Source organism: Pseudochaenichthys georgianus, chromosome 11 (assembly GCF_902827115.2).
Source record: "Pseudochaenichthys georgianus chromosome 11, fPseGeo1.2, whole genome shotgun sequence".
NCBI lineage: Eukaryota > Metazoa > Chordata > Actinopteri > Perciformes > Channichthyidae > Pseudochaenichthys > Pseudochaenichthys georgianus.
In genome coordinates, this window is record NC_047513.1 from 30,277,847 (window position 1) to 30,289,865 (window position 12,019).

Genomic DNA, 12,019 nt, shown 5'->3' on the forward strand with positions numbered 1-12,019 from the left:
TTCCCCAAATTGCTACCAACTTCCGAGAAGTGAGGACCGATGCACCGGTGTTCAGTTTGGTTATTTAACGATCGTTGTTCTAGTAAATAAGGGCTATTATGTTGAATTGCATTTCACTATTTTGTTATGCACAAGTAGCCTACTCTTAACAACGTGCACGTCTACACATTGTATGTTGGAAGTAGAAGTGTGATGGTTTATGTTATGTTAAACACTTGTATTAATGTTGGTTGTTGTACATTTTTACTTGTGTCTAAAGATAAACACAAATTAAAGAATAATTCATTCTGACCCGCTGGTCCTTGAATACGATCTCACATGCTGAGAAACCTATATTTTAAGTAGCATATAGTCACAGTTCAGCAAATTGATCAATCAAACTACATTTTATTTTAGTGGTGGATTCAATAAAGGACTGGTTCATCCTGTTTTATACAATTGTGACAAATTTAAGTATGTACGATTGCAAATAAAAGGGCACGTTTTTGAATGTAGTTTGTCATGAAGATAACATTTTCTGTATGTCTTCTTCTTTCCAAGGGGATGTGGGGAACTACTACTACGGGCAGGGCCATCCCATGAAACCCCACAGGATCCGCATGACACACAACCTGCTGCTCAACTATGGACTGTACAGGAAGATGGAGATCTATGTGAGTTATATCACTCCACACAAATCCACCAAACTTACAACCATACATTTTATCTTTCGTTCAGAGAATATTAAACCATCATGTTTTAAGTTGTGTGGATACAATGGGGCAAGGGAATTTTGTAGAATTTGTTTAATTACTATGAGGGGTGTAATAATACATGTAATGGCAATTTGCGTGTTCCCATGTTCCGGTAGCCATTAATAAACAGGTGAGGTTTGGAGTGATCCATACGCGGAGACAAACAGATTATTTCCGGTTGTTGAATGCAGTTTAATTTGATGTTTAGTCAGAGTTGTACCAGGGTTGAATCTTCCACTAAGAATACATTGGTAGTTTCTTGGTTGCTGACTGTACACAAATGTGTATTCATTATTGATGGTTTCTAGCTCTGAAGTGGCAATTTTTAATTCCTTGTTGGCATTTAAATATTAAATATTGATAGATAGATAGATGTAATTTCTTATAACAGCATCAGAAGGTTATCAGGCATTAAAAAAGACACAGTAATATATACATATCAAAGCTACAAAACATATGGAACTACCGTACTTTTCGGACTATAAGCCGCGACTTTTCCCCCCATTTTTTCTGTACAGCTAACGGCCACTAGGGAACCTCCTAGATCTATGGATTTCACAGGTCAAATTAACCACCTTTAACACTATGGGCTCTAGGACCGGTCCGCGCCCGCCACCTCTAAGCGGCGGGCTCCAGCAGGAAAAGCTGGAGGCCGGAAAAGAGTGAGACAGGTAGCGCGCCAAAGTAAAAGTGGAACCGAGAGACAGAACGAGAGCAAGACAGACGGACAGTTTAGCTGCTGCGGCTCATATGCAGGTGCGCTTTATAGTCCGAAAAGTACGGTAGATGGGATTAGATCATATAAGTTATTGATCCCAATTTGGGAATTCGTTTTTTTACAAAGAGACTTGCTAATTAAAAACTGTACACTTAACAATCAGACAAACTCAATGACTACTGACAAGTGGTGAAACGTTAAAGCTGTCCCTTTCTTTCTGATCATGGTCCTGTGTGTTTCCAGCGACCACACAAAGCCAGTGGCGAGGAGATGACCAAATACCACAGTGACGACTACATTAAATTCCTGCGGTCCATCCGGCCAGACAACATGTCCGAGTACAGCAAGCAGATGCAGAGATGTGAGAGTTTGTTATTTCATCCATTGGACACTGAAGCACTCCTTCTGTCCACGTGTGATCATCTATTGGTCTCTTTTTGTCTCGCAGTCAACGTCGGAGAGGACTGTCCGGTGTTCGATGGCCTGTTCGAGTTCTGCCAGCTCTCGACGGGTGGATCTGTCGGTACGTTTTCCAACCATATCTCCCACAATCCCCCTGGAGCACCAGCCTCATACAGGAAGCACTTTAATGACTGTGCAAGGAGTAAACCTGACGTTCATCAAGTTTAGTTGATCCTGCCCTTAAACGTGGTTTTTGAAAGTCCTCTTAAATTAGGATTATTCATTTATTGACTATAATGTCTTGGACTGAGGTTACAGGTATATTATAAACAGGGGTGCACATAACTTTCTCAGTGAGGTACTTATTTGATGAAGCCCTCAACGAGGTGCTAGTGGAGTACTTCAGGAAAGTCGACAGAGAGGGGGGGGGGGGCTAGTGGAGTACTTCGTGACCACAGAGTGTGAACGTTGTGATCAGCTGTTTTAGCGCAGTTGATCGAACCGCCTTCTGGAAAAGCTTCACAAGTACGTCGGTACGCAAATGGCTTTGTGACACAAGTGACGCATTTCAGATTGTTGCCGCGCATGCGTCTGCGTAGCAGTTTTGTGCACCCCTGATTATAACCACCTGTGTTAGTCGTCACTGGGGGTATAGCCCTGTCTACAATTATTTAAACTGTTAATATCCAGGATTGATAGAAATGTAAGATTATGCTGGGTTTTATTAACTCACTTTAAATACTTTAGCATGACATTATTCTCTGCTGTGTTTTTGTTTTTATGATCCCTCAGTTGTTTGTTAAGATTTGTTGTTTGCACTTTGTTGAGATTAGCGCTACATGAACAAAGGGTATGTATCATTCTGTTCTCTAGCTGGGGCGTTGAAGCTGAACAAGCAGCAGACAGACATCGCCATCAACTGGGCGGGAGGTCTCCATCACGCCAAGAAGTCTGAGGCGTCTGGTTTCTGCTACGTCAACGACATCGTGCTAGCCATCCTCGAGCTGCTCAAGTAAGCTGTTGCTTTAATTAGACTTTAATCCGCTTTCTTCACATCTGATGTGACAATACGTGACTTTATAGGCTTACGGCCCGTCTACACTACAGGCATCGAAAAATGCTTTCACCGCTTCGCCCCTTCACTTGAATGGGGTGACGTAGTTGATTTTGAATCTTCGCCGAACTGCATTGTGGGGAGCGGAGCGTGGCTTTGCATCGCGAGCATCAAAAGTTGAGCAATGTTCAACTTTTGAGGCTCGATGCTTGGCATCAGCCAATCAAATCATGCGTATGCAAATCTGACAGTACAAGCGCTAGCCAATCAAACCGTGTGTATGCTGGGAGAGACTACGCAGGTCATTTCCTCATATTCAAAAAAATGGAGCGGTAATGAATCACCCGCTGTATGATCAGTCTCTGTTCATCTACCGGGATACAAACCGGAGGAGCGAGGCATGGAGGGAGGTGGCAGAGGCAGTGGATGAAACTGGTAGGTTTTCGCCTGTTTGGGGATTTTATATCCAGTTTACTTCGTTTTAACTTTGCTATTGCTTTGTATGCCGGGGGCGGGCGGGAGATTCCTGATTGGCTGTTGGTCGCCTTGGGCGCGAGAAATCGCCAAGTCTCAGACACGCCCAGCTTCAAGATTTGTTGATGCCTGTAGTGTAGACGGGCCGTTACTCCTGATTAATCAATATCTTTCCAACTGTATTTGGTCACGTTTTTATCCGAGCTTTCGGCCGGTTTGATTGCATTGGCATTTTTGGGTTTCAAAAAGTGTGCTGCTGACATTGCCAAATTTAAGTTTTAGACCACTTTCAAAGGTTGTTTGGAAGAGTGGATGTTAGAATCAGGGAAACTAAGTAATGCGTGCTTTAAAAAATAAGCAGACTCATCGTTTGTGGAATAACTTTCTAGACAAAATGAACCTTAAGGCAACATCCTCTTGAACCAGCTGCCCGGTATCTACTGGATTTGAATGGCTCTCAGGATGTGTTTAACTCGATGGTCGTCTTCCCCAGGTACCACCAGAGGGTGTTGTATATAGACATCGACATCCACCACGGCGATGGGGTGGAGGAGGCCTTCTACACCACAGACAGGGTCATGACCGTCTCTTTCCACAAGTATGGAGAGTACTTCCCCGGCACTGGAGACCTGAGGGTGAGTTCACTTGTTCTAGTCATACTTCCATGGTCATACTTTTAAGATCACCATTTTATTATTATGCACAAAGAACAATACAAGCCTTGAATTGAAGTCGTGGATCCTTTCTCAAAGTAATTAAATGATATCTCCACTGTGTGCAGGACATCGGAGCTGGAAAGGGAAAGTATTACGCAGTAAACTACCCGCTCAGAGACGGTATTGACGACGAGTCGTATGAAGCCATCTTCAGACCCGTAAGTGGTTTTATTCAGATGCTACATTATCAATCACTGCTTCTCTGAGCGTGTGGGTTAACGTGTGTGTGTGTGTGTGTGTGTGTGTGTGTGTGGTGTGTGTGTGTGTGTGTGTGTGTGTGTGTGTGTGTGTGTGTGTGTGTGTGTGTGTGTGTGTGTGTGTGTGTGTGCGTCTGTGTGCGTGTGTGTGTGTGTGTGTGTCAGATCATGGCTAAAGTGATGGAGATGTACCAGCCGAGTGCTGTTGTTCTGCAGTGTGGAGCGGACTCTCTCTCTGGAGACAGGCTGGGCTGCTTCAACCTCACCATCAAAGGTATCATTAAGAGCTGCACAATTAATCCACATCTTATCAAAATCGCAATATGGACTAGTGCAGGAAGCACAATATAAAAATATCACTCTGCATTAAATCTTATTTTGCTGCAGAGAAGTCCTGACCTGTAAGCGGTATTCTACAGACTAAAAATACTTGTTTGGTACAGATCATTATTTTATTATATTTTTCAACAAATGTGTGAATAATAATACATTTGATTTAAAAGCGCTTTTCCAGGTGCTCACAGACGCTTTACAGGGGTTTGATAAAACATGATGAAATAGAATAAAGAATAGAAATTAAAAAAATATATATCAACACAGCATAATTCACAAATTAAAAGCCAGTCTGAAGAGGTGTGTTTTGAAAGTGGGGGGGTCGGTGCAGTCTCTGATGTGTGGTGGAAGGGAGTTCCAGAGCGTGGGGGCAGCGTGAAGAACATTTTACAAATTGATATTCCCTCTAATAAAGCAAATCAAATCACTATTGCAATATCAGTCAAAATAATCTGAGTTAGTGATTTATTTCCACAACCTCAGTATTGACAGTTATCTCTTCCAGGAAATGACTCATAAATAAATTAATAAATAATAAATGAAAGTTATTTATAAACCATCTTTCAAGCTTAACGCAGCCCAAAGTGCTTTACAGAGTATACATGAGAGTAACACATGCGTCACTTCGGGGCAAAAAGTACGGCTCCGCCCACTTTTTGGGGGGGAAACAAAGCTGTCAGTTGAACGGCGGTCAATACAAATTCAGAAATGTTTGCCAATCCGATCAGACATTTAAGAAAACCGTGGAGTTTTGGATCTTCAGAGAACCCGATTACGATGGCCAGTCAGGCAAACAATTACATGAAATCATTGGAAATCGACGGTCAGGCTCGATATATGGTTGAATATAGCTGTAGGCGATCGATGTCCATAGATGAGAGTAACATCTACGTCACTTTACGGCCCCGCCCACTTTTGGGGAAACCAACGCTGTCATTTGAACGGCGATCGAGCCTGAAGCCACAGAGCTCCTTTCTTCTTAGAGGAAGTACAGAAACACGTAACTCTGGATTTGTTTTAATGTTTGAGGAGAAATAAACGACACGGCAGCTTGTTGGCATGATTAAACTATTATGTTCCGCCTCGCTCGTGAGAGTAACAGCTGGAGAAATTACAGCCTCGCCTACTGATTATAATTTAACCATATATCGAGCCCGATCTTCAATTTCCAATGATTGAATGTAATTGTTTGCCTGTCTGCGCATCGTGATCGGGCTCTTAGAAGATCAGAAAATCCACGGTTTTCTTAAATGTCTGATCGGATTGGCAAAAAAATTATATTGACCGCCATTCGAATGACCGCGTTGTTTCCCCCCCAAAAGTGGGCGGAGCCATAATTTTCGCCCGGAAGTGGCGTAGGTGTTACTCTCATCTGTGACAAAAAATCACAATAATTGGAATATGTTAAAACATGAACAGTGATACTACAAAAAATGATCAAAAAGATAGGTCTTTAATTTACTTTAAATTGAGGCTGCCGTTCTAAGATCCAATGAGATGCGGTTCCACAGTTTGGGGCGATATAAAAACAGAAAGCAGCCTCCGGTTCTCTTGTAATGCACTCTTGAAAAGTGAAACCTTGGAGGATCTAAAGCTGCAGGTTTTAGCGCGGCTCGCCATGGCTCGGTTCGGCTCACTTTAAGCTACGTTTCCATTACGGTCAGTAACGAGGGTAGTAACTGTGGGGGAAGCTTCTGAAGCAACGGGAGTCAGGACTCGGAGAGACACGAGGAGAGCTGGAGCTTTGATGGCAAACACCGACGGTTTATTTGGAGCTTCGGCGGAGAATTCAGAAGACAGGCCACGAGTTGACCACACGGTAGAGATGCTACAATCAATCCTGAAGAGCCCTCCTGCAGCTCCAGGTTTAACTAGAGAGTGTAATAATCAACATTCTTCAATAGAGAGACCAAACAGCTGAGGACACTGAATCAAATTTGTTGTCGCTTATGGCTCGGGGTCATCTCCACCCCGAGAAGGATGTGTTCCAGGTGTCCCACAACAATAACTATCTCTCACCGAGAGTTGCCCGGTCACAAACTGGTAACATCAACAATATGCTAGGGCAGCCCCTCCTTAAGGGAGATAGCGGCTGCTCAAGGCTGCGTCAGAGGGCGAAGGAGGAGGACATGCAGGGCGAATGATTCCCCACAGTAACCACGCAGTGTAGGCGTGTTGTCCTACTGGAACCACTCCGGTGTGGTCCTTGATGGATCGATAATCACAAGTCCTCGTGAAGCTGTGTGCGGCCAACGGTGAAGAGAACTCCTGGTACACTTTCTCGTTTTCGCGTTGCGCCGTCGAGCTCCCGCTGTATTTTTTTCAGCGAGATGGAGGAACATCTGTACCTCGTACCTTGTTGAAATAAAAAATACTTTGTTGAAATTAGAAACACTTGCTGCCGGTAGCTCGTCTGTTTGAAAGATGGTGCTTATGCGACGCTTAGGGACTGTCGCGCAAGAATTGTGACGATTCTCTCAATCAGCGGTCGGCGGTGTTTTACGTCACTAGCTAAGCATATTTTCAGCCTGCTTGGAACCTCGACTGAGGTGGTTCTAAAAAAGTACCAGATAGCCGGTACTACCCCTAGAGGAAAAGCAAAAAAGAGCGAGCCTCGGCACCCTGTAGTGGAAATGCGGCTTTAGTGTCCTTGCCGGTTGATGAAATGAGACAGTCACTTTAATATGTTGTCATAAGCATTTATACATTATATAATGATAATTGATTGTGTGTGTTTTCCTCCAGGCCACGCCAAATGTGTGGAGTACATCAAGAGTTTCAACCTCCCCCTGCTGATGCTGGGGGGGGGGGGCTACACCATCCGTAACGTGGCGCGCTGCTGGACGTTCGAGACGGCCACCGCCCTCGACTGCTCCATCCCCAACGAGCTGCCCTACAACGACTACTTCGAGTACTTCGGGCCCGACTTCAAGCTGCACATCAGCCCGTCCAACATGACCAACCAGAACACCACGGAGTACCTGGAGAAGATCAAGCAGCGGCTGTTTGAGAACCTGCGCATGCTGCCCCACGCCCCCGGGGTCCAGATGCAGGCGATCCCCGAGGACGCCCCTCACCCAGACAGCGGGGACGAGGAGGAGGGGGAGGACCCCGAGAAACGCGTCTCCAGTAAGAGACTTCTTCAGGCGTAGAGTTTACTAACAATCTAATACAAAACCAGCCCTAATTACCATAACTTAGGTGACACATATTTTACCTGTTTTTGCACAAAAAAAGCTATAGACCAAATTCTTTAATGGCCAATGTAAATGAGAAGTGGAAACATTCAGTGGCTCTGAGGGCTGAAGCACCTCTGTAGTATGTATGGAGTCAAATGTGGACAGGGCAATTTCCTCATGTTCGTTTGCACTATGTTTATGGCTTAGAACAGTGGTTCTCAACTGGTGGGTCGCGGACCCGTTTCGAGCGGGTTGCCGATGTGAGTGAAGAGAAAAAGAAATAGATTTTGCAGTAGGCGTTGGACTGGAAGTACCGGAGTCCATAAACGGTTTTGAAAACGTCTGTCGCGTAGTGATCATCTTCTCAATAAAACATCTTTGCTGATGTTTTTTCGAGTCTTCTGGCCAATCAGAATCAACATTGTTGCCGGAAGTCCCCACGGAGAATAACTTAGCGGTAGAACTATTCTTTATACATCCATGGGTACGACTTCAGATAGAAATGAACACATAATGAAATATGGCCCCGGGTTTGATGACAGGTCGCAGAACAATGGGGGCTATCTCCCTTACCCACAATTTAAAGTAAGTCACACAGACTCTCCTCTTTGCTCTTCTCTCTGTGAGGAGCAGCACGCTTCAGAACTAAGTGAAAAACAAACAATGGCATAACATATTATTAATATGTCGGGTAGTAATACATTTATTTATTTTCCTCTCAGAGTGTACCAGAATGCGTATTTTATATTTAGTATTTCAAAAAATCTCCTGGGGGAGAATCCCCCCAGACCCCCTGCTGGGGTTGGGTTTTCAGCACGCGTGCCTTTTTATGTTATGCAGTTCAGCTTTGATTCCATCATCTCATGAAACCTCTTCTAAAGCATACTTTAGTTCTGTGAAGGGATGTACGCCCTGCACTGTACTTCACTTTAATTAATAATGTGTGCTGCAAAGCGTATATATTACAGCACCATTTTCTTGTTGAATAGATTTGAGTTGTTAAAAATGTCGGGTCGCGATTCTTTGCCAAAGGTCCCGAGTGGGTCCCGAGGCCTGACCAGTTGAGAACCACTGGCTTAGAATATTTTATTCTAAAGCGGGATTAAAGGGAACTGACTCATACATAGATGTAATCAGAAACAGGTTTATCACCAGGTTTGACTTGATGTCGTGGTGCATACATAAAAGTAAAAAAAAAAACAGAACTATTTTAAGAACCCTATAATAACATTAAAAAAATTATATTGTGAAAATCAAATAAAGCAGTATTTACATTGAAATAGAGTATAAAATATGTGCAGTCAAAGAAACAGATATTGTAACGTTGTGTGCATTAATGTTTTTTTATTTTACCATATTCTATTCAATATGCTCCTTAGATAACTTTGTATTGTATTTGTTTTATTATTTTCTCCTTATAGCATTGTGAAGCACCTTGAGGTGACGTTGTTTTTAAAGTGTGCTATATAAATGAAATGTATTATGATATGAATGTAATGCATGGAGTCTGCGTTGTGGCTAAGTGTACGACACGCAATATTGTTTGAAAAATGACCTCAAAGAATACGAATGAATGAAGTGTCTCTGTGTTTCAGTCCGGGCCCACGACAAGAGGATCGCCTGCGAGGAGGAGTTCTCCGACTCTGAGGACGAGGCGGAGGGGCCGGGGTGGGGGCCGCAGGAACGCAGCCAATCACAAGAAGGTGAAGCGAGTGAAGAAGGAGGAGGAGAAGGATGCAGAGGAGAAGAAAGGTAAGACCCAAGTCCTCAAAAAGTCACTCAAAACCCACCTGTTCTGCTCAAGCTCCCAGGAAGTGCGCCGGACTGAGGGAAATATTCGTTGTGGCCAAACGGCGGTACTGCACTTCTGTATCAGTCGCTGGGCCCGGAAACACTTTTTCCCATTGAATAACATTGGGAAAGAGACGTCTGTAAATCGTTGGATAATTATTTTTAAACTAAATAAACTACCCAGTATGAACGTGTGTATAGCCCTTAATAAAAACATTCGGTTCTCAAGTTGTAAAAGGTAATAACGTTATTCTGAGAGTTATTTTCCTCGGCATTATGAACGCCCATCTAACCCACGGGACCGCGCTGCCCGGCACGTTCATGTGACGTGTTCAGTACTACATGAGTTTTACCTTAACCCATGGAGGCACAATAAGAACGGATTATATGGGCCATTTTGCGCCAATGAGCAACTCTCATAGGAATGGACGAGGCCCCGCCTCCCACGCTGTATCCAGTTCTTATTATACATCCATGGTTCAACACTGCATTCAACCTCTCTCTCTCTCTCTCTCTCTCTCTCTCTCTCTCTCTCTCTCTCTCTCTCTCTCTCTCTCTCTCTCTCTCTCTCTCTCTCTCTCTCTCTCTCTCTCTCTCTCTCTCTCTCTCTCTCTCTCTCTCTGATCCAGTAATGAGTGACCCGACAGTGAAGAATAAATATATGTATAACTAGTTTAGGCACCCCTGGTTTAGCCTGATCGATCCAATCTCCATTCACAAAACGCGCATTTTAAAAGGTTTTGCATACCGTCTGTCTGCAGACTTGTCAAAGCATTAAAGCTTGGTTTTCACTAACCGTTATCAGTATTTAGTTACTTCGGCATCATTTTGAAACGTGTATTACAATTAAATCACGGTAAAATAGGTTAATTTTGTCGTAGTTAGTTTCCACTACAGTATTTACATGGATATAAGCCCCGCCCCCTCTCCAGCGCGTCCTGTTTGAATGACAGGAGTAAACACAGCTGACAGCCGCGGTGAAACTCCAGCGGTTGGAGCGATGAGAATATTCACATTGCGTCCGTTGTGAACGCAGCATAACGCAGTTCAGAAACCACTGTTCTGACGCTTTTAAAGCAACTTCGAGATTTTAACAGTATCAGGGGCACGCAGGCCACGGTGGCCGTAGGGCGTATAATTATTTTCGGGGCTTCACGGCCGCCGAGAAAATCCTACCCTGGTGCACTATCACGATAGATATGATATCTCTGAAAAGGCATATCGTGGAGACCTAATATCGCCCACCCCTAGTTCTAGATAAAAAATACTGTGATCATGACTCCTGCTTTTCTGCCTCTTAGAAGTGAAAGAGGAGGAGAAGGAGGAAGAGAAGATGGACACCTCAGGGTAAGAGAGTTACCAGTAAAATATTTATTTCGACATATTTCACTTTGACGAGCTATAACACGTGACTTTTGCTCTTTATGATATAAATGAAGACTGAGCTATAAGTTATATTTGTACAGTAGGAATAGTCATCAATCAATCGAGTTACCGAGACTGAAAGTGTGTGTGATCTTTTGTCTCTTAAACTCTTCCATCGTTGCATTTCAGACCAAAAGAAGAAGTGAAGACAACTTGAAGTCTGAGGAGAAATGTTTGGTGAACCCATTCCTCTGTCCTCCCGCTGCAGCGATACGACCCTTTTATATTCCTGTGTTACTGTGTTCAGACCTGGTGTACACTGTTTCCAAGCTCAGCTGAGTGGGCATTGCACAACACAACTATTTAAGCAGGGTGTAAGCCCCACCCAGCTGGAGCGTACCGCAGTGTAAAACAAACGCCACAATTCCTCCCTTTTCCCCGCTGTTGTGTGAAACCAGGGCTGCTTTACTGTGAAGGGAAGCATCAACGTATTACTGTTCCTATCATGGTGTTGCTGATTTAAACAGTGGGGTTGAAATACCTGCAGATGTAATGATTCCGACGTGCAAAAAAGGCTTTTCAGTTATTTTTAAATACCCATTTGTTATGCTGTTAGAATAACCAGCATTCGGTCCACCTTTCTCAATGAATGCATGTTTAAAATGACCCTGATTTTTTTAGCATTTCCACACCGCTCTCGTTGTCCTGACAGGCCTGATATCTGCTTAGTAACTTATTTGAAATCATAAGAAAACGTGATCCCATCTACCTATGAATTTCTGTCTCCCTGCGTTGTGTGTGTTGAAGTGAGAGTGGTTGTGAAGCTGGCCAGAGGATTATGTTTGCAAGCGAATGACTCGTTTTAGATATTTTGTACCATCAGACATGGGGGGGGGGAGTTTTATCCTTGTGAAATGTGCATTATCATCACTTTGTAATAAAAAGAATAAGAAACTGATCAGTTTAGTTTTTTGTCTCAGACTTTTATGAAATGTTTACATACCATACTATTACTTTTTCTCAGCATAGTATACTGAACCGTGTCCTTATGAACTT

General features: G+C 43.5%; 1 protein-coding gene across 1 annotated transcript; it reads left to right on the top strand.

Moving 5' to 3' along the window:
- Positions 1-545: 545 nt before the first annotated feature.
- On the top strand, positions 546-11,268 carry LOC117454901 (probable histone deacetylase 1-B). The gene is given in 12 exon segments (XM_034094169.2): positions 546-653; positions 1,696-1,813; positions 1,901-1,975; positions 2,728-2,866; positions 3,876-4,017; positions 4,164-4,256; positions 4,461-4,569; positions 7,374-7,757; positions 9,403-9,467; positions 9,469-9,559; positions 10,900-10,945; positions 11,153-11,268. Coding segments are annotated over 12 exon segments (1,365 nt in total). The 5' UTR covers positions 546-578; the 3' UTR covers positions 11,181-11,268.
- The last annotated feature ends 751 nt before the right edge of the window (positions 11,269-12,019 follow it).